Raw genomic sequence first — 27558 nt, forward strand, 5'->3', positions numbered from 1 at the left:
AATTCAACACTCTGAGATGACAACTCCCAAGATTTTTCCATGGAAGTACAGAGTATACTGTGCTCTGTACTAGTATCAGATGTGTGCGTATTTGGTGTGACTGCTTATACATTCGATTGTTCAACTTGTAGTTCTGCCTTAGTCGAAACACTTTGAATGCCACGCTTCAGTTTATGAAAAACACATAGAAATGATTATAAAAGCAAGACAGCAGCCCAAACAGTATGGCCTGCTTCTCGTGCCTTTTTGCAAGAATATAGGGAGCTGCCTTGGATGGTCCCGCTAGTCCGACATTGTCAGCAGTGATGGACAGTGGCTGTCCAGGCTTTTAGGTAAGAGGTTTTCCTACCTGGAGATGCTGGGGATCGCACCCAGGACCTCCTGTATGCAAAGCAGGTACTCCACCACCAAGTTAGGGCTCTCCCCTAAGTTTTGACCAACGTAGAACTATTCCAGCCCATTTTGAGAAAGGATGCAGTTTAGCAGCAAATGTTTTCATGTAGGTTTGCTGTTTGTTCCTTTGATTTACACCAAAATTGGTACTCACCATTCAGTCTATGGTATCTCCAGGGGGATCCTCTGTCCAAAACCCTGGAAAGCCATTCTGTAGACACTGCTGCGTGAGATGGACCAGTGGTGGCTCAGAATGAAGCACCTTTCTAAGGGCAGTTTTATGCAATAAAATTACCATTTAATGCCAGCTGCTGCAATGTTCTGCAAGGCTTGGACATCGGACAGAAGATGGAAAGTCAGCACCTCTGAAGTCTCCCTGGGAAGAGCATTCCATGCATGGGGAATGCCCTCTTCAGTTGCAAGCTGCCAAAACTTTAAAATACAGTTGAGGAGGGAGACGTGAAGGAGGGTGTCCCCTTATGAAGATGAGGAGGTTCAGGTGGACTCCTCTGGGGCAGAAGATTTCATATACATGGTCCCAGACCATGTAGGGTATAGTCTTACACATTTTTAAATTGAAAGACATCCTACTCTTCCCCACAACTAGCATGGTAGAAGTCTTTCCATCTAAAGGTACATAGGATTGTACTTTTAGCTGTATATTAATGGATGGGTATCTAACATTAGTCCTGTAGAGTAAACTCATTGAAATTAATGGGACTTAAGTTAGTTGTTACACCTGAAGACTTCTTCAGTTCAGAGGGACTCCTTTACATTAGGCTAATGATGAACACCATCCACCAACTAATGTTTTCCAATGGCACAACCAATAAAGCCTAAAGGAAGATATTTTTTCCTACAGATTTTTTTTTTTGATTTTGGGATAACTACATTAAAAATGAGCAAAAACAAATATCGAAAGGCTTGAGGGACAGCCAGCACTCCAAATGAAATCACAAAGCACAAAAGCCTGTTTAATCACAAATCATTTAATGTATAATTTTTGATAATACAACACACACTGTGTCTGACTCAAAATGTTAACAATATTTTGGAAGTGATTTATGTATGTGTGTGTGTACCCACCAATAGAAAAGTAAACATTGAATATACAGCCAATACCAGCATGAGAAATGTGTAATATTTCCCTCCTTCATTTTAAGGCTACTGAAGTCTTTTATAAATATAAAGGACAAGACACAAGACTCTGAAATCAAATTTGGATAATAACATGTACAAGGTATAAACAGTTCCTCTCCCCTTGTATTTCTTCTGCCAGTGCTGGCTTATCGGAAGAAATTGTGCAAGGCAAAGTAACTGATACTGGCACATTTTCTCCATGGAGATCACCCTGCCCCTCCAGTGTAGCTGCAAGGAGATTAGAAGAATTCATTTCTTATTTTTGACTATGTGTTACTTACTGTTTATTTCTGAAAAGGACAAATTCCGGTGAGTTTAACCATGGTTTACTCAAGCCTGGTTAGACCCATGGTTTATCCTGGCTTCCCAATAAACCATGGCTTAAATTCAAACAACAGTTTGTCCTGTATGGTTGTGTTTACACAGAACTGCAAGCCAGGATTTCTGGCGCATCCTGGCTTTCCTGTAATGTGCTGGTACATGCAGCCAGTTGATGCCTACCGGGGTGAGCGCCTAAACCTCGGCAGAGAACTTCTTTGGGCCTGTGAGTGTATCTGGCAATTTGAGAACTTTCCTTGAACACCACCAAATGGCTGTTATGAGAGAGTTGTTAGTCACAGAAGATAAGTAACTAAATGGCCTAAAAGATGGAGGACGAGAGTGGGATCTGAGCCCCAAGACACACGGCAATTTGTTGTGGCAACAGAAATGTGCAGCGCTTATCACAGACATGCCCAGAGTGGTCTTGGTGGGCAGCAAGAAAGGTGCCTGGCACCAAGTGGCAGCAATGGAACGCTTGCTGTTGCAACGCCCTGCCATGAGCTCAAGGTCTTTTCGAATCCCAGGGAAAGCAATATGCCAAGTCTAGATTGGCTTACGAGGAAAGCTCTTTGTTGTGCACAAAATGCAAGTTTGCTAGCTTTCAAAAGAGTTTAGCAGCAAGTCATTTGCAATGCACAGCGTGTGCTGGACTGCAAGGCAGGCTTCAGTCAGCGGGAACTGATGGTCAGCGAAGCTGCCCGAGAGAGGTCAGTGTCCGAACGAAGGGGGGCTGGCTAAGCACCCGGTTTAACCCTCTTTGCTGCTGACGCCATGAAGCCCTGCGACCTAAGCAGTGTCTCCACCCAGCCTGCCCAGCAGCCGCATGACAAGCAGGGACACAGGGATGGCTGGCGGATTTCCACAGGCACGTGAGCCAGCAAGGGCTTGGAGCCCGGGCCCTGCCTTGCCCTGCTCTTCCACTGCCAGCAGCCGCTCGCCAGTAGGTGCTGCTGCTCCAGGGTGTCCTTTGCCCATCCTCGCTGCTGCGCCGGCTCTTTGGCTGCGCCAGACAAGAGGGGAGCCCGCCTTTGTCCACAGAGCAGGAGGTGCCCACAGCCTACAGCTGTGACATCCAAATTCTGGTATTTTGATTTGATAGTCCCAACCAAGCCAGGATTTTTAGCTGGCTGGAGAATGAACAAACCCTGATTTACAATCTGAGTTTGGGAAGGGCAAGTACCTGGCTGGCCAAGTTTGGGTATCTCAGTAAGCTTTCTGTTTCCTAATTTAGCCACCTGCACCAGTGGAAAAGCTAAGCACGAGTGAATCGCCTGTGTGTATGCTAAGCCAAGATTTGCTAGAATACTCGGCTTGCCCTTCTGTGTGAACATGGCCAAAGAGAAATTGGTTAGCAAACACCAGGAATCAATCTCCTCGTAACTGCACTAGTGGAGATGGGAAGACCTCCGAGCCCGAGGCTTATGCCTCCACATTCACACAACAATTAACCATGGTTTAGCGTTGCATGTGAAATGGCTAACGCCTCTTTGTATCGGTCCAATTTGGCAAAGGGCAGCTCTCTTGCTCTCCCTGCAAATTACATTATCCACTGAAACAAAGAGGCAAATTGGCCAACAGCCACCGAGGACAGTGGCAAACCACTTTACGCAACCTCTCCATAACTTCCCTATTAGGGACGGTTGAGCCAGTCTCCAATATGACTGCTCTTCGTGGAAATGGAACACCTTAAAAATAATTTTGTTTTCTGCTTCTGTTGAGCACTGCTCTTGTTCCTAGTGAATGAAATTCTTCTTTTCCGAATTGGATCAGTTTGCCGGACAGGAGGTTGGTGATGGTTAAGCGATGGTAAGAGGCTGCTTGGCATCTTCGCTTGATTGATCTGTTCTTGTGCAGTGTAAAGGTGGGCGTTTTTGTTTGCCCCGTGACACAGCTCTTTCGCTTTATTTTTGCGACATCGAACCCTAACCACAACACGGCAACAATGAGACCACGGCCTGGAATCGTTTTTGCATCCTGAATGGCCCTGCATTCTTAAAATGTTCGCTCTGTTTGTAGGCCCCAGCATGTCTTGCTTCTGTTTTGTTCTTCATTGCAAACTGAATGGAAAGTGGGCTAGAATGAAGATGGTTTGCTTTGGAGTTATACAAAAGAAGCTGACTCTGTTGTTTCTGTTCCAACTCTGCATCTCTGAATGGAGTTTGCTGCTGCTGCCACTGCTGCTGGAAAAAGACAAGTTTCAAAGGATTTTCTCATCAAGAAGTTTGTTGATTCCATCACAGATTTTTTTGAGGTGAGGCCGGCATTCTCCGTCGATGCTATAGAGTGCAGCGAGGAACTCCATATTTGCAAAATGGTTGAAGACGTGATTGATTCGTGCATGAGACCTGGCCGTCAGGTGCCGTTCTACTAGTTCATGCACAAGATCTTTGCATTCATTCAGGAGTCCCGACAGAACATTTTTATCAAACGTGTACTCCACCTCATAAAAACTGACGATAGTCATAGCCGCTTGGTTCAGCTTCTTGCGGAACTTTTCGACAATTTCCAGCTCTTCGGCATTGAACTGATTGTTTCGGTAGAGGATCCCGATCTTGATGGCTACTTTGATCAAGTCCTTCATAATTTTGTGTGCCTCTTTTTTGTTCTTCAGGTGTTCTATCGTCACTTTGTACAACTCGTCGAAGATTTCGCTGCTGGTATCGTCAATGAGCATATTAGCTACTGTCTTGGTGGCCATTTTGCTCAAGATCTTTTTCTGGGCTTGCAGTGCAAGACTTTTGGAACTAAAGTTTTCGGGACCTAAAGCGGGTAGCAGGGTGGGAGGTGGAAAAGAGGTGAATAAAGGAAAGCAGTGGGAAAAAAATGGAGGAGAGAGAGAGGTTATCTGCTAATCATTTGCAAATCCCTCCTAGTTTATCTCTCCTCCCTGCCTAATTCAGAATGCTGGCATGAAAAGGTATATAGCACCACAGTACTGAAAGAGCATGCTAAATCACAATCGCTAAAAGAATTTCTGCATATGGATTCCAAGATCACAGCAGTTTAAATTAAGCCTGGAAACAATTGGTGTGGGAAGGAGGAGGCAGGTAAGTTCATTTCCCCCAGCTTAATTCTAGATCCAGCTTATTGTTCTGCAGTATGAAAGCCAAGGACTGCTTTTGTCAGCAGCACCACATACAACCCAATTCCTGCTCCTGCCTCTGGCCTTTGAGTGCTGCTAATACATGGCACAGCTGGTAAACATAACATGCAGTCCAGAAACTTGGCATAGCTGTTGGATGGTTTGCAGAGAGAGAGAGAGAGATTTTATGTAATCCACCCTATTTATACAGTCTGCACTTCCATGGCAAATGTTTGAAATGAAGACAGGAGAATGCTGAAGGTCTTGGACTGACTTCTGACACAGAAGACAAATCCTGAAAGTCCATGTATGGGCAGAAATGAAGACAGGACCAGTTGGACAGGGAGGAAAAGGGAAACCTATACTGCACCTTCAGACTGCGTGCATCTTATTCCCTTTCCATAAACAGCATAAAAGCTTACAGAAAATTAAAAATGGCAGGAGAGCTTCTGAAGGTGGGGAGAAAATCAAAATCGCCCAGGAAGTAGGCATAGATGTTTTGCTGTGTCCAGGCTTGTGGAGAGGATGAGCCCATTCTAGTCACTGGGTGTCACTGTTGCTTTAAACTTAAACGGCTGGCAGCCCTGTTTGGAGGGGCCAGTGCAGAGATCCCCAAGGCCACAATTCTATGCATATTTAGGGAGAGAAAAATCCCGGCATGCTGGGAGTTGTAGGACCTTTTTGGGACTAAGCATGCATAGGATTGCATCCAACGGGGCAATGCAAAGCACGGGCAAGCATTCAAGTCTCACCCCTTGCACCAAAACGCTTCTTGTGAAGCCCTGAAGAGGAGGAGACGAATGAGAGAGAGGCAAGCTGCAGAGGGGGGTTACGCATAACCATCGTGGCTTGGAGGTGGCGACAAGGAGCGGGTCGGTGTGACACGGATGCATTTGAGAGGCGCACCTGCAGTCTTTGAAACATGCAGGCAGTGCTAGTTTGCTCACGTCTCCCCCCGCCTCATGGGGGACTACACGCTCCACTCAGTTCTACAGACTTTACCCAATGACTGCTGAGAGGCAAGTTTTGGAAGGAGGAACGGCAATTCTTTCTTTCTCCCAGTAGTTTTTAGTGCAGTTCAAAATCATTCATTTGCAGTCAGTGCAAGCTGAGCTAAAGTCAGCATCGCATGCTGGAGACTGGGCCTCTGGGGGCTCCAAAATGCGGCTTTAACAGGATGAGACTTCTCATGGGGCTCCCACACCCCCCTCCTCACAGCATGTTGCCTGTAATTCCAAGGAAAGCGTTCTCTGAACTCCCACCCTCCGGCACTCACAGAGCGGGAACGAAAAGGTCAGAGGGGGCTAACGCCACCTCTGCCCAGGCGCCATGATACTGAGCTCAGTGCCCAGAGCCAAATCGCTATTGTTAACTCATTGTGGATTTTGGTTTCAGGGCCAAGCCGGCTCTCAAGCCCTGCACACAACTGACAATCGTTGGGTGCTGGTAACTGGGCAAAGGGTGCGTGGCCTGCCGGCTTCTGGACCAGCCAAGGCGCCTTGCCAACAGCCAGCTGGTGAGGGCATTAGTGTGTTGCTGCGCCGTTCCAGCCCTTGCAATGGCGTCCAAGGCTGTGGATCCCTCGTGTATGCTATGAGAACGGTGATGGAGCAAAAATCCCTGGAAGAAATGCTGGGAACTGATTTTGGCCACACAGCTCAGAATACAAGTTCAGTGGCAACAGCGCTCTGGAACAGGGGTGGGCAACCTAGTGCACTTCAGAGGTGTGGGAACACAGCTCCCATCACCCACAGCCTGCATGGCCCCAATGGCAGCTGAAGGGCAAAGCATCTGGAAGGCAGCCGGTGGTCCACTTCTGGCTTTGGCCAAATGCCTTCCCAGCTCTTTGCCGCTGAGCTACAGCCTGTTCCCGCACCGAGAGCAGTGCTCAGGGGAGTCCTCTAGAACAAGGGGGGAGCGTATATTATTACTGTCACACTGCATTTAAATCCCTCCTTTTCCCCTCTTCCAAGGTGCTCCAGGGGCTCCTTACAAGTCCTCCTCCAATCCTTTTTCATCATCAAAACAACAACCCTCTCAGGTAGGTTACTCACTCAGAGACTGAGTAACTGACCTAGAATTACCCAGTGAGTTTCCAGGCCAAGAGAAGAGTAGAACCTGGATCTCTCGCGCCTCCAATCTGTACTTCAATGTATATTTGTGACCTCTTGCGACTCAAGTCCTTTGCAAAAGGAAAAAGTTGACACTCTTCAGATGCGAGGGGCACCTGTTTTCTGGCACAGCTGTACAATTTTGCTTGGACCAAATCTGAATTTTGCTGTTTACTGCTTGTCTGTTCTCAAATAGTCCAGTAGCTATTTGAATAGACTCGAGAGTGGCATTTTGAAGTGCATGGGGGGTTACAGAGGAAACAGCTATTCCTGAATGGCTCCATCTTGGGCATATTTTTGATAAACTAAACAAATTAGGGACAGTATTTCCAAGACACGAAAGGTCAATAATTGCAACGGTTAATTTCTCTGTTTTATTGTAGGCTATTTTTATTATTGTTATTTTATGTAATATTGTAATCTGCTTAGAGAGTCTTTGGACTAGTACAGCAGAATAGAAGTGGAATAAATGAATAAATATAATAAATACTGTGCCTGAGTGCACCTCTGAATGAAAATTAGCTTCATTTCAAGAAGGGTCTCTCCTAACCTTACAACTTCACGCTTCCAGCACTAGTTGGGCACAGATGAAGGTGCCTGGTGGGCAGAGGGGGGCAGTTCTGCTGACCAAAAGCCTGCTAGGACCCTGCGCCCCTCACAGCCACTCACTGACTGGGGAACGTAGATTATGCCTATGGATCTCCACCCTATACATTTCATCCCAGCTCAAGCTACCACTCCTCCCCTTTCCCATGATAAGGTTCTGGGTCTTCCATGGAAAGGTCAAATCCTGGCTCCTTCCAGGCAGAACTTAAAATCAGCATGGCCTTAGATCACGGATGTTGTTGGGCTGCAACTAGCCAGCAGAGCCGATGGGAGCTGCACACCACCCGGTCCCAGTCCAATCGCCGTGGGTGCATTCCGGTGCATGTTTAGGCAGTGAAAAGTTCCACACGCCCTTGCATGCCCCCCGCCCCCCCGCTGGCTGGAGCCTCCTGGGACTTGTAGGGCTTTTTCCCTGTCGAACATGCCCAGGACAATGCCCTCAGGAAAGATTTACATGAGCTGGTGGCCATGCACCCTGTGGCTGGGACCTGGCAGAAGAACGACGGAAATGGCCTGCATGCTACACTGCCGACAAAAGGCAGAATCTTGCGAAACTCAAGGTCCAAAACCACCCACCCGGGCAGTGACACTTGTGCTCAAGACCTCCCGGCTCTCAAAGCCTGCGAGGGGGGGTTTTGCATGGAATAACAACAAGAGGGCGAAAGGCAAACCGTTTGGCACCGTTTTCTCAAACTGCGTGTGAAATAAAAGAGTGGTGCCAGTAGCGATTAGAACATCTCACACCACACAATCCAAGAAACAACTCCCTCATTTCTTTCCCCTGCTTTCTTTGCCCCCCTTTATCCCTGGCCTCTCTCTTCTCCGCCTTTCCTCCCTTGTCCGTGAGAATCAAACTGAAGAGGACCATGCAAAGCTGCTGGGTGTGAGAGTGAGCTGTCCAGAGGATGGGGATGGGGGGGGCGTGCCGAAGCTTCCCACTCCCCCCGGAAGGGTACCTGGCCCCACGTGGCCTGTGTCTTCTCCCCACTGGAAGGGGGCAGCAGAGCTGCAAAATGGCCCAGGCTGAGCCCGGGTCTTCTGTCCAAGCCCCACCAATTCCAGAGCTACGGCCAGAGGATCCAGGGCCCATGTGGAGCACAGGTGGGCAGCTCTGGGCAGGGAGGCCCCCTTGTAAAGAGCGAGCCCAGCTTTTCCCTTGCACGAGCCATGGCTGAACCTGGCACAACGTCACTGGCACAGGGAGACGGCTCCCACTGGAAGCCACCCACAAGAGCAGCAACCACGAGCCGCAAGGTGGAAGAATCCTGCCTCCCACGTGACTCTTCCAGGCGCAGAAGCCTTGCCCCAGGCGGCCTTCAGAGGGACCTCCGTCATTCACATGCAGGGCTTGGGTTGCTGCTGCTGCTGCTCTAAGAAAAACGCTCATTTATTTGTGCTCTGCAACAACCACACAAGTAGCTGCCTAGCAACCTGTTTGCTTTTGTCTTTCCTTGCTGTGAGCAGAACCAGTGGGAGAGGCAAAGCAGCTACTCCTGTGCGACTCTGCGCAAGATTCTCCCCACTCGTCTTCTGATGAAGAAGCTTTCTGCCTCTTGTCCGAAAGAATAATGCCGTGAGAAAGACCGGTGTTAACCACATGCAATTCGGGAGGTCAGGGGCCACGGGTGGCCATCTTGGGCCAGATTAAGATGGCAGCCTGCAGGCGGCCAACCCCAGCCTCTGGCGGGAAGCGGCTCTGCCCCATGGGCGTGGGGCCCAGGCGGTTTCCGGTGGTGCTTTTGCTTTGCAGACTCAACGACTTGGAAGGGTCCTCAAAGGGCCGTTTGAGCAATGCCCTGCCCATGGAGGAAGCCTGCGGGGACAGCTCCCTGGATAGGCTGCAAGCCGCAGCGATGAGTCGCATTTTATTCCACAGCACCGTCGCTGGCATCCAGCAAGGGAGAGTGGTGCACGGAAGCCATTCCCTGCCCTTTCTTCCACACAGCAAAGCCACAGCAGTGCTTCCACCCCAGTGCCCCATAGCCAGCGGAACTGGATGGGTGCTTCTTTCCACAGGAATGAGGGTGGATCCCCGCCAGCTGGTGAGGCGCGATCCGTCGCTCACCTGCTCTCTAAGCTACACTGGGACCAGCTGGCAAAACACATGCAGGGAGGGCTTGCTTTCAAAAGGGATCACTTAGCACAGGGTGCCTCACAGCAGTCGAGAGCCTGTGGTGGTCGGAATGTCAGACGAAGGCTGGGGAGACATAGGTTCACCTCTCCACTCAGCCACGAGGCCTTCTTACTCCCGAGGAGGCAGATCTAACCAGTCAGTAACCAGACTCCGCACACGCACCTGTCCTGGTCTCTCCCAGGCATGTCTTCCTCCCTCGTGCGCCTCCCTGGCCTGTCCTCCACATGCCCTGGATTTCCTCCACCCCGTGGCGGCTTCCCCCGGCCTCCTCCTGCTGCCCCTTTCCTGTCCACCGCTCTTCCCCTTTGCTCCCCTTCCGCCTGGCTCCCTTCAGGTGTGGCCCATGGCCTGAGGTGCCCCTCTTGCCAGGTGTGCCGGCCCAGGGGCTGCTGGATGCCAGGGCTGGCAGGAGGCCACACGCAACTCATGGGGGCTGGTAGGAGGCGTATGCACAGAGAAGCAACGCACAGGAGACAACGCTTCCTCATCTGCCATGCATCGAAGGCACGCTTCCTGCAGCTTTGCAGCAGCAGCACGAGGGGATTTGGCGAGGGGTTTTCGGAGGAAGGTCACTGGAAACATGCAGCGCCTTCTGTACGATCAGTTTAGTTGCAGGGAAATAAATTCAGCACGGATCGCAGGCAGACCACAATAGTTTGTGAAGCGGCGGCAGTCCCTCAAAGCAAACCGCGTGCCCTTGGAAGCCACACAGTGCTCTTTCTCACGAGCTGTTTACCAACGATCAGGAGCTCTGAAGGTGCATACCAACGCTTTGTTCAGCAAACACATGGAGAGAACTTTCAGGTGCCACTCCTTCAGCTGGAATGCTGCGAAGGATCGATCCCCATCCACTAGCTAAGAAGAGCTCTAGAAGAAGGACCTCTCACTTTATACTCACAAAGGTAACAATGCGACATTGCGGAAAGTATTTCTGCTTTCTCTTCTCCTCCCCATCTGTATTGTCACTTGTCCCACACCTTCACCAACCGTGATGCCTTCAGGTCAATCCATCAGACGACAGGAAATTTTGTTTCACCTGTATTTCATGGATTGTAAAACACCTTTCATTCCATCACCTGCTTATTGAGGGAACTGGATTTTGATGGAAGTCAATTTTGAAAAAGGGATCGACAAGAATTTTGTTTATTTGTGCTAACACAGATTGCTGCAAGTGTGGAGTTACACAAATTCTCCCACAGAAATTAAAAAGCAAAAGCAAAACGCCCCTTCCACAAGTTCATAACATGTGCTGTCAGCTCAGATTCATAAAAATATGAATTCGTTTGAATTCATGAGGGATTTCTTCAAAATCCTTGTGAGAAGATACATGGTTTGTTCCAGATTATACAGGCACTCCTGTGTTTGTACAATTATAGATTGGACATGACTTATATGGAATCTTCTTAAAATGGAATGCAAAAAAACAAAATCTCCCCCTCCCCCACCCCAGATTGCAAGTGCAAACTACAGAGGCATTATGTGAGATTCTCAAAATATTTTGCCTCCAGATGGCGGAATAGAATGTATACACTGTTGTAGATTTGGGGGTGGACATGATGCTCGGCTATATTATTTGCATGCAAATATGCTTTTCTTCAATACCGACGCTGCACGAACACAGACGCAAACTCACAAAGCTGCCTCTTCCTAGATGTGACAAAAATAAGACTTTAACCTTTGTAATGTGAAGTATGTGACCATATTGGCAGCAACTGTTGGATGAGATGGTTTCTGGAATTATTTTGAGACACAAGGAGCACATTATTTTGGGAGAGGGGGCTTTTTGATTCGGCAGATGCCAGTTGCTTGTGGGGGAGAGTGAGATGAACCCCGTGATACCTCCTTGTCCATCGATTTGACAACCAATCGACACAGCATCCCTGCTTTTATGGCTTCGCAGATGCGTTACATTTGTAAACTGGATGTCAACTGATTTCTGTGCTCAGCTACTCTGGACGAGGAGTGGCATCAACCCATCAAGAGTTAACTATTGATTAACTCAGTGCTGCCTTCGTAGCTGATGAAGCATAGAAAGATAGAAGCAGAGCGAGTTAGAAAGGGTCTCCTGGGCCATCTAGTCTGACCCCCAGCTCCAGCTGGCTCTGCTCATGACATGCCCACATATCCCTGAACACCCTCTCACTGATGGGGCTTCAACCAGCTCCCGTGGAAGCTCATTCCATACCTTGAACATTTCCATTTTATGGGTTTGCCATGATCACGTCCTCCTCTCCCACACCAAGATCCCCAACCCATCACCAAAACGGGGGGAATTCCAAAATCATTGGGGTGACCCCATCTAACTGAAGTGCCCGCACGGACCAGATTCTACTGATAGACCTCTGAATGATTTGTGGCAGGTTACCAAGGGTTTCCCATTCCCAACAGCAGCAAGTAAAATGAAAAATTAATTGTTAGATAGGCAGTTGTTTCTCTGATAGCTGCCAGCTTTCTTGCTTGGATTAATGGCTGTCTCTGACCAGGGCTGTTTGCAGCTTTCTGTAAAGAAGAGAAGGAGCAGAACTAATGTGGCCCAGTAGATGCACCAAGCTGGCCTGCAGAGCTGGGTCAGGATTGGGCTCTAAGCCCATCCCTGCTGTTTTTCTCTGACGTGAGAAAGACGAAAGACGAATGGGTGTGAGACAGGGATGCTGGGGACATGCAGCCTGCAGAAGGCCTTGGTGGAGCCTTCAGGTGCTTGAATCATTGATCAAACGAAACTGCAGCCCCTCCAGTTAAGGAAGGATCAGTCACAAAAGATTAAGAAATGTCGCTTACCTTCACCATACCTGCGGTTTTGACTGCATGGGCAATCCTTTTACAGAAATAAGGTGACTTTATGCCTGACAGAGCTGCAAAGGATGTTTGCAAAGATGCCTGTCCTTCTACTGGAGCCACATGTTACAGAGCGCGCGTAAGAGAAACAGCGATGAACCCGGCCATGTCCCTCCCCCCGCCCCCTTTTTGCTGGAAATATACAGTTATTGTCATGGTGACAATTGGCTTTTACTGTTTGGGTTGCTAGTTGACTGAAACCGTCCATCCCTGCTTTAAAATAATCACTTTTCCTCTGATGGATCCCGCACTTTGTAAAAATATTTAAATGCTTCTAATGTTGTTGTAACTGGATGTTGATTTTATGGGTAAACAAATGTCAGGGAGAAATAAATTTCTGAAACAGAGAGAGTGAGAAGCACCCTCTAATTCTAGCTAAAGTAAATAGTACTTTGAGAAAAGACTCTTGGTCTACTGGGGGAGAAAGTGAGGCAGTGGCTTCCAATAGACTAAACACGCCACCCATGTGTGTATGCGCAAGCTGGGAGTTGGTTGGCACACTTGGCCAGGTGCTGTCCATCATCCACCGAGCCCGGGTTCAAATGCCTGCTCAGGTAGGAAACTCTGGTTGCACACTCTCCGTGGGATGCAGTTATTCCCAATCTGGAGCCTGCCCTCGAAATGTGCTGGGGATTATGGGAGTTGCATCTGGAGGGCACCAGGTCGGGAGAGGCTGTTCTACCTCCCAGGTTTGCCAAGGGGTGGCGCTCGGGGGACCCACAGCGAAGCTTTCCAGAGGAACTTGCAGGGATGCATTCCAATGGTGGGCGGAGCTAAAGGCAAAAGGGGTGGGGCCAATAAGCCGCAGGCGCACGTATCGTTAGCGTTGTGCACTTATCACCAGGAACAAGACCTTCAGAGAAGCATGGCAACCTTTTAGAGCTGTTGGGGGAGAAATGTGATCAGCAGCCGACTGGTTTTGCTGGGACTGATTCCGGATAATTATTGAACCCTTACACGATGTCCCCAGCTCGGCACCATGCTGGGCTCGACAACTCACAGAGAGAGGACGTGCTTTTTGCATTTCCTTTTGTTAAGGTCCTGGCTTAACAAGGACAATGCCAGTTTCTCTTGAGCCTAGAGTCAGGTCTAGGTAAATACTGGATTCCCTATTTTGAAAAATGACCCTTCCTTTCTCCCAGTAGTCCTGGGCACAACTGAGCAGAGCCTGAATCAATTAACAGCAATCCATGGCACGCCCCTACCCTGCATGGTTGGTCAGGAGGAAGGCCCATCCACCTGAGTGGGGTTTACTTTTACACCTGTGCCTGAACTTTGCGGCTTCACAGCGTCTGTCTCTGCTTCTGTCTCCACTGACACTGCCTGGCATTCAGCCTGATGGAGAGCTCCAGAGAACTCTTGCTTGCTTGTTAGACAAAGAAATCTGGGTTGGTCCCAGTAAAGAGCATTGCCTGGCCTGGGAACTCCAGGGATTTTTTTCTCCTTTATGGAATGGCACAGTGTCCACTGCTCACGCATGTTCTTCCTGACATACCTGTTGCCCCGTTTCTGTTCTTCCAAACACTCAACCCTCAACCACCTCAAGTGATCACTGGCAAGAAAGGATGGAGCTCTTTGCCCAGACAGATGTAACCTTGAAGATCTTCTACCTTTTACGGCATGGAAACTATTTTTTAAGATTGGCCTGAGGATGACTCAAGCAAGCGTACTGATTCATCAACTCAAATCCAAACCCCAAAGTGAGTCTTTAGACTCTCTTAGTGCACCAGAATGCGGTGTACTTTTCAAAGGGTTGGGAAATTATTGAGTGTCACCAAGAGTACTTTAGGGGTTTCTGTCTCCCCCATATGCCTTCACTGGGAAATCTTAGATAAAATTCAGCCAGCTCCTAAGTCACTGGACGGCACTGTTTGCTAAGATTTCACAGGTGGAGAGACGTCTCCCTTAAATGGCCCGAGGTCTTCTGCATTCAGCAAACAGAAACCCACAGGTAATGCTTCCCCTATTACTGTTGGCTCACCTTCCAATCTCTACCTGTCCAAAAGGACGAGGCAAGTCCAACTGGAAGCCGAGTGCTCCTACTGAACGATGGGCAGGCTCCAGGCGGCGCGACCCCACTTTGCCTTTGCAAGAAGCCTGGGGTCCACCCAGGGCAGGCAAAATGGCAGCTCAGGAGGCTGGCATCCTCCAGGTGTGCTGAACTACAAAGCCCATCCTAGACAAAGGATGCGGTTTCTAGTCCAACCCTTCTCAAGGACACAGGGCTATGAGAAAGAGTAAGAAAAAGTCATACCCAAATGCATCATCTGAATGGGTGTTTCTCGTAATGGATACACTGATGGGGCGTGATTTCTCTGAATTTATGCATTTTTGTAAGTTTAAAAATACACATTAGAGAAGTGCATTGCGAAATTCAGAGAAGCAGGAACATTGCAGAACAATTCCAATCTGGTCTGTGTATTAGTCCAGGCCAAGTAAACCGGAATGGTGCGCATTAAAGTGTCAACAAAATGAATTTCTCCCAAGGCCCTGCTTGACTGAACCAGCGCTTGCTGGCAGAGGGGCTTTGAGAACACCCTGACTGAGGTACCAGCCATGGCTAGGCAGGTTTCTGGTGCCCAGGAAGAGAAGAGATCCTTACACTCATCTGGTCTGCTTGTTCGTCTAGCCCTGATCAACAGCAGATGACCAGAGAAATCTTCCCGGACTTGCTGTGTACTACCCGATCCTTTTAATTGGACATTTTACAGATGGAAGTTGGCACAGGACAGCCAGTCCACAGCCTTTACACAGATCCTTTGAAGCAAGCGGAACAAACGATGATGATGCAGTGATGCTTAAAGGCTTTATTCATCCATTCCGTATTAGATTCATATCCTACCTTTTGTTCCCAACTCAGAGCGGCTTGCATCCTCCTCCTCCTGCTCTGAATCTTATCCCCACAACAACAATCCTGTGAGGAAGGCTGGTCTCACCAGCTGGCGCCATGGCCGAGCAGGGACTAGAACCCAGATCACCCAAGTCCTAGTTCTTCACTCTTAACCACTGCACCACTCTGACTCAGATCAAAGATACATTTCTTAATAGTTATAAACGTATATCTAAATACCTCTAATATATAAAATATTAAATTATGTGGAATATCTATAATTTAAAATTTTAAATATATAATTTAAACATATAAATTAAATATAAAGAATCAAATAAGCAAGTTATTTGATTTATTAGCATCATGAACATTTTTATAGGCTGTAGCTACTTCATCTCCCGGTTTTAGCAAGCTCCTTTCCCATTGTTCCCTTCCTTCTTGGTACAAGGTGTACCAAAGGCCACTGGCTTAGGTGGCTTCTTTAAAAGGCTAGGACATTCATGGGGGTGGGGAGACGGCTCTACCCATGGCTACTAGCCATGATGGCCACGTGGGACCTCCGTGTTCAACAGATCTTACACGATGGGGGGCATTGCCTTCATGTTGTGCTCCTAAACATCCCAGTGGCTCGCTCCCCATGAACCCGCACGCAGTGGCGCTCTGTATTTTCACAAGAGCCGGAATTGGCAAGGGTATCAGCAGACTTGGCAGACCACTGGGGCTTGCAGAAATACCACGGGTGAGGGTGGGGAAGTTGCCCCACGTGGCCTGGGTATACTCAGTGGCCACAGAATGCAGATTGGCTTTGGACGGGGTGGGAGGAATCAGAAAACCAGGGGGGAAAGGGAATGGAATGGAGCATCACCGAGGAGGGTGTGGCTGGCTGGCTAGAAACCTGGCGAGGAGCAGTCCACACTGCAACCCTGTTGCCCGGTGTTGGACCGGCCCTTGGAAGAGCTAGGCTCTTCTTTCCATTTGGCCACGAAGCTTGAGAAGAAACACTTTTTGGGGGGAAGGATCTGCCCCGAATCTCCGGTGCACCATCGCCAAAACGATTGCTATATAAGGCAGGGAAGAAAGCTTCTTTGGACTGGTGTGCCCCATGCCTCCAACCTGGCGCCCTGCACACATCTGGGAAGACGACTCCCCGTGCCTCCCAGCCAGCTGGCTCTTGCAGCCCATTCCCCCTGGAGCGCGGGGGGTGGGGGAAGACCTCTCCACATCATGTGCTCTTCTGCAAACCTGCCCTGCGTTCATTCTGTGTTGTAGGGCTCAGAAAAGTGAGGATGCCTGACCTGGTCTTGAGACATGGGGCTTTATCACTGGGGGGTTTGTTTCAGGAGCTGAGCAAGGTAGGAAATCCATTCAGCCCATCCGGAATGCCTCCTTGCCCCCTGCCCCACCGAAACAAGCTATTCCGTACTTGTTAGAATGTGGGGAAAGAGAGAGAGGGAGAAAGAGATTTTCCTTTGGCCCGGGGCACTGGAAAAGAGGGGCTCCATGGGACAGAGGTGCCCTGTGTTGCGTCCAAAACAAACTTTGAAAGGGGCAGGGAGTGAATCCAGGGAGGGGGCAAAGCTGAGCTTCGGTTTTCCACCAGCACAGCCAGAGGGGCTTGGCCTCTCCATCAAAGAGAAGAAAAGAAGCCGGGATCATGTAGCAGGAGGGCCCCATTTGGATGGATTGGCTTCAAAAGGAACAGGGTGAATAGGGATGAAGAAAACCAGAAGGCAGAGAGGGTTCCTCGAATTTGGCAGGGAGGGGACCCAAGCATGACGGCTGGAGCAACGGGTTTTTCAAAACCTTCCTACGCTTGCCGTTGCAGCATCCTGTTCACAGCCCGTTCGCAGCAAAAAAGGGAAGAAAACAAAAGCAAACACTGCAACTCAGGCAGATAATTAAAACAGGCAGGACGGCCATACAAATGCCCCCTGTTTCAGATGCGAGTGGTCCCTTGCACCTTTTCCGTTCAGTGTTTCTCCAGGCAGGAGGCGAGAACGGGGAGCAACGGAACATTGTGGACAACTGGAGGTTGAAACCATTAGAGCGTTTTACAGTTGCTTGGAGGAACCTGCTGAATGGAGGAACCTGCAAAGAACTTCAGCCAGACAGGGGATCCCAGGCCCTGTGCCAGCATCCCACACGTTTTAAACCTATTTCCGTATTGATTACTCCATTTCTACCCTGCCTTTCTCCCCAAAGGCGCCCCAAAGCTTCCATCGCCACTAAGCCTTGGGAGCTCACTGGATGACTCAGGGACAGTCCCATGAAGTCCTAATTCCCCTTCACTCAGCACCCGTCAGAGCTCACCCGGAGTCCTGTGTCCAGTTCTGGGCACCAGAGTTAAAGAAAGATGCCGGCAGACTGGGAAAGGTCCAAAGGAGGGCAACAACAAAGATCCCGGGGCTGGAAACAAAGCCCCTTGAGATGAGACTGGAAGAACTGGGCATGTTTTAGCCTTGTGAGGCTAAGACTGAGGGGAGACGTGATAGCACCCCTCAGCTCCTTGGAAGACTGTCGCAAAGGGGAAGGACAAGATCTCTTCGTGACCGTCCCAGAGTGCAGGGCTTGGAATAATGGGCTTCAGTTAAAAGATACAAAATTTAGATTAAACACCAGGAAGAATTTCCTGATTGTCAGAATAATATGACAATGGAACGTGCTACCTGGGGAAGTTGTGGGCTCTCCCTTGCTGGAGACATTAACAAAAAAAGCATCTGGACAGTTATCTAAATGGGATGGCGTAACTCAGTGACCTGCAGCAGCAGTGGGTTGGGCCGCGTGGCCCTCTGGCCCCCTCCACCTCTGCTACTCTATGATTCTATCTAGTTCAGGACTGGGGAACCCAGGCACTGAAGCAAAATTGTTCCCTCCTGGGGCATCCAATCCGGCCCTCCTAGGGTGCAAAGCTGGCCCTCAGGGTCCCTCCCACTTCTGGACCCACCCTCTTTCCCCCAACCACAGAGCACTGGATGGTTTTCTGACTTTTCTGCAGTCCCCCCACCCCCAAAAAAGGCCAACATGTCTCCCTGAGAAAGCTTAGTTCCTACTACAAAGAGTTTTGAGTGGCAGCAGGTTTGGCCTCTCCCCATTCCAGTTCAGCTCCACTCATGACTGGTATGTGACCCTGGAGAGCTTCTCTGGAATGGAATTTTTGGCCCTCCAGCTGGAAAGGATTTACCAGCATCGATCTCCTCCAACACCTGTTTGCCACCAGGACCAACGCATTGCCCACTGGGAGCCCCTAAGCACAACGAGACCGTAGCTGGCGAGGACAGCGCTGTCCCGTCCCCCATCAATCGCCCCCCTTCCAGTGCAGCACAAGACTCCGAGTGCAGCTGCACAGAGATTTGTACGACGGCAGTATGAGCCTGGCAGTTTTATTCTCAAGCCCTTTCCGAACTATCTCAACATTACCCACCTGATATGCATGAAATATTCCGGCCCATAAAAGCCTCCAACACGTACTAAAAGTCACTGTGATGGAATCGAGCATTATGATTTCCATCCAGAAAGCTTTTCCTGAGGATGTCGCCTTTATCCATGGGCCTCGCCACAGGATCCACCTGCTCCCTGCTTTTTCCAGCTGATTTTATTTTAGCCTCGCAAATAATTGCACGTGGTCGACTGAATAGGTCCAAAGCCGACCCCTATTAGGACATGTTTATGTCTCCAGGTCTCCAAAAGGCAGCAATCACTTTTATTCATTTCAGTCTACATTTTTTTCCCATCGTTAAGAGCTACAGCAGAGATATGAGAAAGAGCAAACTTTGGGAGTGAGCAAAAAACCCTTCCAAAAACATCTATTTAAACAATTATGACTCTCATTTCTTTCCATCTTTCTAGCTTCTGGGAATCCTTCCCACATTGGACCTATTTACACCCAAGAAGCCAGGACTCCTGGCTGAATAAGCCATGGTACTGATGAACTGCTGCATGCAGGCTATTTGCCCCCACCTCACTCATCCAGAAGAAACCAGGAAAAGGAGCACTTTGGTCTGTATTTGAACCGGGATTATGGCTAACTGAGACCAAATAAGCCAGGCCTATGAGTCAGCTTTAAACCAGAGTTTGTTGTTAGTTTAAAAATTCTGGCTTGTTTGGCGGCAAAACCATAATTCTGAATATGGCCATCATGAAAAATTCTTCCCTTTCTGGTTTGTTTATCCAATCATAACAAGGCAGCAGCAAAGTGGGATTGATTTCCACAGCACACTGGCATTCTCTGGGACTTGTTGTGGACAACTTTGCAGCTTTTGTGGGGTGTTCGTGTGCTTTGCAGTAATTTGCATTAATGAATGTGCAGGAGAAACACAACTATAACAAAATTCTGGTAAAAACAATCTAATTCCATCAATGAGAAAGCAGTGGAATGAATGACACTGGAGAGAATCTTAACAAATCCACCCAGCTCTAGTGCAAGCGCCGTGAATGCGAGGGGCCAGCCTGAAACGACAGTTTCTGTGACTGTTTGACTTTGCTTTCTCCTTTCAGACACGGCAGCTGAACTATGCAATGACCAAGGTTGCTCTTCCCTTCTTGGTTCTCCTGAAAATACTAGCATAACTTACACTGCAGGCCCAGGAGTGGGCCTTCTTGTTTCCAGTGGGGCTTAGTGCCAGGAAACTGGGGACAGCCTGAAAGAGATGGCTCATTTTAACGAATGAATAAATTACTGCACCAAAAAGATTCAGTGGGATAAGGCTGATTTATAGATGTGATATTTGCCCATCGGGAAAAGAGGCAGGAATTCAGAGATCCTAAATGATCATCATTCCCTTCCAAAGATTCTCACCTTTCTCATAATTGATTGGCTTTGCATTTAGATGAGACATTTGGATGGAGAAGGAGATTAACTGCTATGCTAAGCACTGTCCAGGTTTGAGCTACATGGCCGGTTTAATTGACTGGGGAATTCTCAAAGTTGTCCATGCCTTTGATGGGAACATAGCAGGCAAAAATCCAACCTGTACAGATTTATCTGCCATCAAGGCAGCTGATCCTGTTGAACATCTCTACCTGTTGTAAATCTGTGAATCTTCTCTACTGAAAAGGAATCAGAGAACGATAGTGCCAAAGACACCCTGAAGGTCATTGAAGCCCAACCCCATACTCAAGGCAGGATCTGCTTAAGGTAACCCAACTGAAGGTCATCCAGACTCACCTGTGAAGAAGGACCACCTTCTTAAATAGCACCTGTGAAGAAGGACCACCACTTCTCCATGTCAGCCTCCCCCAACCTGCCTTCAGAGGCATTTGGACTACAACTCCCAGAATTCCCATGCAGCAGGGCCCTTGACTGGGAATTCTGGGTGTTGCAGTCCAAAAGTGTCTGGAAGGCACAAGGCTGCGGAAGGCTGCTCTGTGTAGGTCCAAGAGCTCATAACATGGGGAAGTTTCTCCTTCTCTGAACCAAAATCAGCTTCCTTCCCATTTCTACCCGCTGCACCTTGCCCGAAACACCTGGACCAACAGAGCATGAATCTGCTCCATCTTCTACTTGATAACCCTTCAGATATATGAAGACCACCACACATCTCCTCTTTTCCAGGGTAAACTTATGCAGATCATGAAGTCCTATTCAGGCATTCTACATCTTGGTACGATAAATGCTGATTTCCAAATTGCATGGAGAGCCTTCATAGATGGAGGAGGCTTTTGTCTTCAGAAAGTCACCCCCCGATGCGTAGACAGTGACACAATGTGCAAGGATGGGGATGGGGTTAGTGTTCCTTCTTCTTATTTAGTACACTGCAATTTAGTACACTGGAATTGGGCTTGAGGGCTATCTGAAAGCAAGGGCAATACAGAAATCCAAATCTTAAACAAAATGCTAGAGTCAATACAGTGGACAGAGGACTACATTGAGGAGATGTGGATTCAAACCTGTACTCAGTACCTGAGCTAACACGTCAAGTCACCTTTGCTAAGCTGGTAAGATGTGGGCTGGATGGGTGACCACATGTGGAAGCAGATGGGGGTTGGACTGGATGGGCTTATAGGACCCTTCTAACTCTACTACTTCTAGTCTAGTCTAGTCTAGCCTATTCTAATCTCAGACTAGCTCATCTCATGAGCGTGTTGTGAATATGATCAGTCAGGGTGTTTATGCTGCCACCCAGGACTCCTTGGTGAAATGCTGATATAAATAAGTCAGTTCTGTGGATCTGGAGCACGGGAAGACAAACGTTTTGGGTGACAGGCAGACCACCATGAAACAACCGTTATGGGAGCCGGGGCAAATGACTAGTCACCTTTCCCAAAGACAGAGTACGAAGCAACGGTGGGCCTGAGCCACCTCTTTCAACTCCCAGCTTCCAGCCCCAACCAAAAGCTCTTTTACAGCATTCCAGCTGCTGGTAAGAAAATGCACACTCTGTTCACTTATTGCAAGTGGAAAGTGCAGGGGCCTGACCAGGCGCCCATGGGCACGGCGTTGCCTGTCTCTGCTTTTGAGGACAGCTTGACAAACAAAGCTGGAGCAGCCCCAACACACTTCCAAATATGTTTATCCCAGAGACAGCAAGGAAAAAGGCAAAGAGAGGCAGGTTAGGCAGATGGGTGTTGGCGCAGCCCCATGAGTTGTTTTTAACTGCTGCTCTGTGGGCTGAATTCTACACATTTTCCAGAGGTGAGTAATTTCCCATGATGGAAAAGGGTTTAGCCATGTATGTTAAACAAAACTTGGCTCCGCAGCCTCTCTGCTCCCCATGCCCTGATTCCACCATGCCTCCTGCAAAATATTCTCCAGCCTGCAAATCGTTTCTGATTAGGCTTCTCTCAGGAAACACACTTGGACTGGGGACAAGGAAGATCAACCGGTGGCCAGAACTGGCAGCGGGAAATATTCTTGATTGCCAGCTAGTCTAAGAAGGGGTGGGGGGAGGAGAGGAGGGCGCTCGGAGAGTCCTGCATGAAGAAATGGCCTTTGAAGGAAGAAATGGCCATTCATCGATCCATTCATGAGCTCACCCTGCCGTTCGGAAGCTTTGGCAGGGAAAAAAGGGGCAGAAGAATACGGTGTACGCGCGGAGGGTGCAGAGCATGGATGGGGAACCTGGGATCTGCGAAGCCATCGTATCTGCCTGGCATTCGAGGCGGTGCAAGTGCTGAATGAGAACAGAAAATTTCCAGTTCTTAAACGAACAGCAAGTGATCCTAGGGTCATGTGGAAAACTGTCGAGGACTTTTTAAGCAACTGTCTGCATGTATGTTAAAATAAGGCTTGGTTTGTCCATGGGGGCAACACGCCAGCCCATTTCTCCGCTGCATCGCTACTTATTTTTGGCTGGCAGAGGCGTCTTTGCTTGTAACAGCTGCCTGCCAGGCAGAAGTCCAACAGGCACGGCTTCCCTCCAACACAGCAAAGTGGCACTGAGTGCCTGTGGATTTAGGGCACCACAGGCCGCTGCCAGGGCACAGCACGCTGTCCCTGGCACGGCACCTGTCTCGGAGAAACCCAGATTTACTGGTGGGCCACCCGGAGGACACCAAAGTCAAGAATGAGGGTGATTGGCACAGCTGAAAGAGGGGCTGCTGCTATGCCTGGTTCCCATGGGTGGGCAACGTCAAAGCTTGGGGGGTGCCTTGTCCCCCTGGGGGCTGCACCCCACTTCTGCTGCCAGATTTGCTGCTGTGGAAGCCCAGCAATTCTGGAACCTAACAAGGTGGGGGCCGGGGGGAGTGAACGCCTCGCCTACCCACAGCCCATCGTCTCGCAGGGTGTCATCCCCAGGTGCCTCCAGCGATGGCAGTGTCGTGCAGATGCAAAGCCTGCCTCGTCCTTTGTGTTTTCTGCCCCCGAAATCTGAACCCAGGGCTGCCAGCCGGATGGCTGAGCAGGGCCACTGGGGAGGCAGCCCGCGCCGCCTGCTGCTGGAGCGTTCACCCGCAGGGATCAGCAAGGAAAGCAGGGGGCTGCTGCAGAGGAAGCCCCAAGAGGACCACCCGTGTGTAGGGCTTGGGACAGATGTGATGTAAGGCCCTACCCCTGCACCCTACAAAGTCCCAACAAAGTGTGGGGGGTCTGGTCTGCCCTCTAGTCAGGTGCAGGGCCATAATTTGCAAGCAGCTGAGGCTGGGGAGGAGGGCCTTGCTTTGCGGGGGGCTGGGCAATTTTCCCGCATCCCCAGAGGTCCCTGGCGCCAAGGCTCGTCCCAGCAGTGGCTCCTAGCTTGTGCTCTGCGCTGCAGCTTCTGTGTGCTTGCCTGGAAGAGAAGTCTCGCCCTGCTGAACGGGGCTTATTGCCAGCTGCAAAGGATTTCAGGCTAAGCCAGGCTGCTGAGGGAATACCGACTCTGTTTGTTCTTCTGCTTCTCTGAACCTTATAAAGTCTGAGGATTACAAGCTTTTTTCCCCGTGGGGTTCAGAAATAAACAGTCAGGTACACAGAATACTGCTGGGAATGTGGGAGGCAGCTGTTCTTGGCATTCTTTCCATGGTCAGTCTTTGGAGGAGGACCCCGATGGCTGGGAAATGGAGAGTGTGGGAATTGGGATGGCAGAGGAGGAGAGGCCATCTCAAGGCTGCATTCCAGGTGCCCAGGAGACCATGAGAACAGGTAGGGTTTGAAAGAGAAGGGAAGGGACAAGGGACAGGAGGAGGATAAATCCATTCCTTCCCTAGTCCCTGACTAGTCCCTGTGACACCATTTTGGGTTGGAAAGGCTACCCCATTAGAGGGCGTGTGTCGATCTCGGAGGCGAGCCTTTCTCCAGAGGGGCCAACCCAGAGAGATGGAGTTGAGGGTTACCAAAAAGGAAGGTTCTTGGATGTAGTTTCTAGTTTGAGTTCAATTAATCACTCCGGGAGCTCTCCTTGAAGGAGATTAGGAGGGAGAGTACCCAGAGGAGGGCCTTCTCTGCAGTGGTGCCCTGACTATGGAATACACTCCCCAGATGTTTGCCTGGCACCAACGTTATATTCTTTTCGGCGGCAGGTAAAACCCTTTTTATTTTCCCACTATTTTAATGTTTAATTGGGGTTTCATTATATTAATGGTCAGATGCTTTGGGGCTTACTTTATTCTACTTATTTATTGTAAGCCGTCCCCAGTCATTCTGTAGGGGATGGGATAGAAAACCTTTTAATACATAAATAAATAATCACTCTGTTCATGCACAGAGACTTGTTTTTCAGTGGCTAAGTTCTGTTGGCTGTGAATTGGAAAAAAAGATCTATTTTGCAAGAAAGCGTTGTTTGAAATCGATAAGGGGAAACCCAGCTCCGGACAAATACGTGGACCCGTCTCATGCCAAGTTGGGCCAAAATGCCTCTGCAGGGCTGGTGGTATTGTAAAAGAGGGCAGGAACTGCTGTACACATTGCTCTTTCTCGCCTTGTTCAGAGCCGAATGAAGGCATTCCTGTCAGTCCGCACCCCATCATCCTCATCCTCACCAGGGACCTTTGGTGTGCGCAGTGTGACGGTCCAAAGGGGGATCTTAAGCCGACGGGGCTCAACATGTTCCAGATCCTCCCCATGGTTGGGAACCATCTGCGTTCAGGGACAAGGAGGTTGCTGGAGTTGGAGCAGCACAATTGCTTCATGCCAGGTCAAGCAGGGTCACGTCCGTTAAATGGTGTTCAGGACCACGGACAGCGCCCTGCCGGAGACCCTGGGCCCTTCCTTTACCGAGAGCTGTTGTCGCAGCAAAGGCAGCAGGCCGACAGGACGGGGCATCTGGACCTTCCGCCCTGGTTGATGTGTTCCTCAAGGCAGCATGGCTGCTTCTGGACCCTCCTGCTCCTGCACACCGCAGGACAGGGGATCCGTGAGAGTCAGAATCTGAGGAAAGAGCTCCATTCGTAGGCTCGGAAGTGATACAAGGGAGAGTATACAACAATACAACACAGGCCTTGTGCGTGCGTCTCCGCCAAACTCTTCCAGTGTTTTTAGTAAAATCCTGAGCAGGGCTTTCATGATCCCTCCAGCCAGATGGCACCTGTTGGCAGGTATTTGGTCTTTTCTTTCTGAACAGGTTTTCTTGTGGGAGGGAAAAAACGATGGGAGAGGCAGTGGGGAAGGTCCAGGAAATTGCGAATGGAGAACAACATCTGAATGCATTGCAAAATACCAGGAATAAAGCAGGACGTGAGCCCAACAAAGGCCTCCTCTGGAAGCAGCCAAAGCCTCTGAGAGACGGTGCCAACAGGAGATGCCAGGGGTTGAATCCAGACCAACCAGGGTATGCCAAGACAAAGGGAACGACAGAAGGTAGACCAGCATCTACTGGTAGATCTCCAGTGATTCAAAGGAGACTGGCATGGATTGCTGACTCCCGATTGTGTAATGACAGTGGTAACAAAATGATTGCTGAAGTGAAGGGCCAAAGGGGTGGGAATAGTCAGGAACGGGTGGTTGTAAGGACTATAAGCCCTGTTCAGTTCTAGCAAGCAACACAAATTCCCATGTGCAGAATTCTTTATTTTAGTGTGAATCTTTTGCACCTGGCTCCCAACTGGTGGGTCTCCGACATCTTTAAAAAAATCGTGCAGCATAGCAACACCTCGCCCCAAAATAGCAAATCGATACAGTGGGAGTGTTGTGTAGTCATCAGACCTAACAGTCAACACTCCATCCCACTGCAGTGAAGTTCGCAGTCTAGTTCTAATTCATCATATGAATAGAGCTTTACTCTTTTTCTGTCTTGAGCTGATCCCTCTTGGCTTTCTCCAAGACCTAGAACCACAGGAAAGGACCAGGAAACCATTTTGTCCCCCCCCCCCCCAATCCACTCTTTCAATAATTGCTGAATGTCTGAAGTTTGAGATTGATAAGCGAGAGAAAGGACATGGCTTTTATTGACGGATATTAATAGCTTTCCATATTACGACTCCAATTACCCCTCGGGTCTGTTTTGCTTCCTCCATTTAATGATGTTACTGCTGATGAATCTTTGGGAAGGGAAATCAATACATATTTCATTTTAGTTTGACAGGAATATGGAATAGCATTTAGACAATGTGTAAACACACTGTTGTATATCGTTGGAGTTGGCCAGAACCCAGAAGGAATGGCACATAAGAAAGGTGAAGAGTTTATCCATCCCCTTCTTGGTCACCATCAAATTAAGAGATGTGATTCTAAGCTATCAGAAGCCATAACTTTGATGCTATCAGAGCTGGAAGGAAACCTAAAGGTCATCCAGACTGTTCCCACCAACTAGGTGCCCTTCAGGTGTTTTGGACCACACCTTCCTGCCCATTGGCTATTGCCCCACCCCTCCCCCATCCTTGCTAGCATTATGCTACAGAGCTTGCATCCTTCTTCTGCTTTGTCTATATGGGGCTTTGAGTCTGTACCGCCGGACTGCAGGTCTACAACCTCTGCATAAGAAAAGCACAGTGGCTGGAAGTACAACCGACTAGCTTGTGTACAGGTGTCTGATACTGGACTCCTGTGTAGGGATTCACCTGAACCCAGGTGGGCTAAGTGGTGGGCAAGGCCCCAAGAACCCCAGGTGCTCAGGCTTCTCTGGGTTCCTAGTACTGCTGGAGCATCTAAGCGCATCCTGCCGAAGGCACTTGGACACTTCTGCAAACCTCCTGCAGACCTTCCGCGAAGGAGCTGCCCGCACACCTCAGCCCCGTGCATGCTTGTAGCCTGCCAGGGCCACCGCAGTGCCTGAACAACGCCTCTCACTCCCTGGGATCTAGGACAAAGCATGCGCCTTGCTGTGCTTCTGAGATCGCATCAGCGCTAGGAAGGCGCGTCTGCAGAAACTAGGGCCCGGATGTCTGCCTGAAGTGAAACATAGGTGAGAAAGAGCACTTCAGGCAAGGCTTATGTACAAATGGCCTTTCCATGCAGAGGTTTCATTCATGCAAGCTCCTGCTGTCAATGTGCAGGCATCCAAGAGACCAGAGGCCTCTCGGTGCAGGCAACAGACGGCGCCGGAAGGGCAGGATTCCCCTCCTGCACTGAGCAGAAGTTCTGCCCCAGGGATGCTGCACCTCTCCCACCCAGGAGGCAAAATTCAAGTTCAAAATGCTCTTGGGGGCCAGATTCCAGTCCTGGACAGGGATGAAGACAAAAGCGGCATGGTCACAAAACCAAAGAAGCTAGACTATAGTAACTTACTGGCAGTAATTACTTAGGAGAGACAGT

General features: G+C 49.4%; 1 protein-coding gene across 1 annotated transcript in view; it reads right to left on the reverse strand.

Moving 5' to 3' along the window:
- Positions 1–4051: 4051 nt before the first annotated feature.
- Positions 4052–27558, reverse strand: part of TNFAIP8L3 (TNF alpha induced protein 8 like 3) — a 44178-nt gene continuing 20671 nt past the window's right edge. Inside the window, exon 2 of the mRNA XM_044439023.1 lies at positions 4052–4614. Coding sequence (XP_044294958.1) covers positions 4052–4614 — 563 coding nt within the window. The remainder of the gene's footprint in view (positions 4615–27558) is intronic.

Source organism: Varanus komodoensis, unplaced genomic scaffold, assembly GCF_004798865.1.
Source record: "Varanus komodoensis strain SLA01 unplaced genomic scaffold, ASM479886v1 scaffold33, whole genome shotgun sequence".
NCBI lineage: Eukaryota > Metazoa > Chordata > Lepidosauria > Squamata > Varanidae > Varanus > Varanus komodoensis.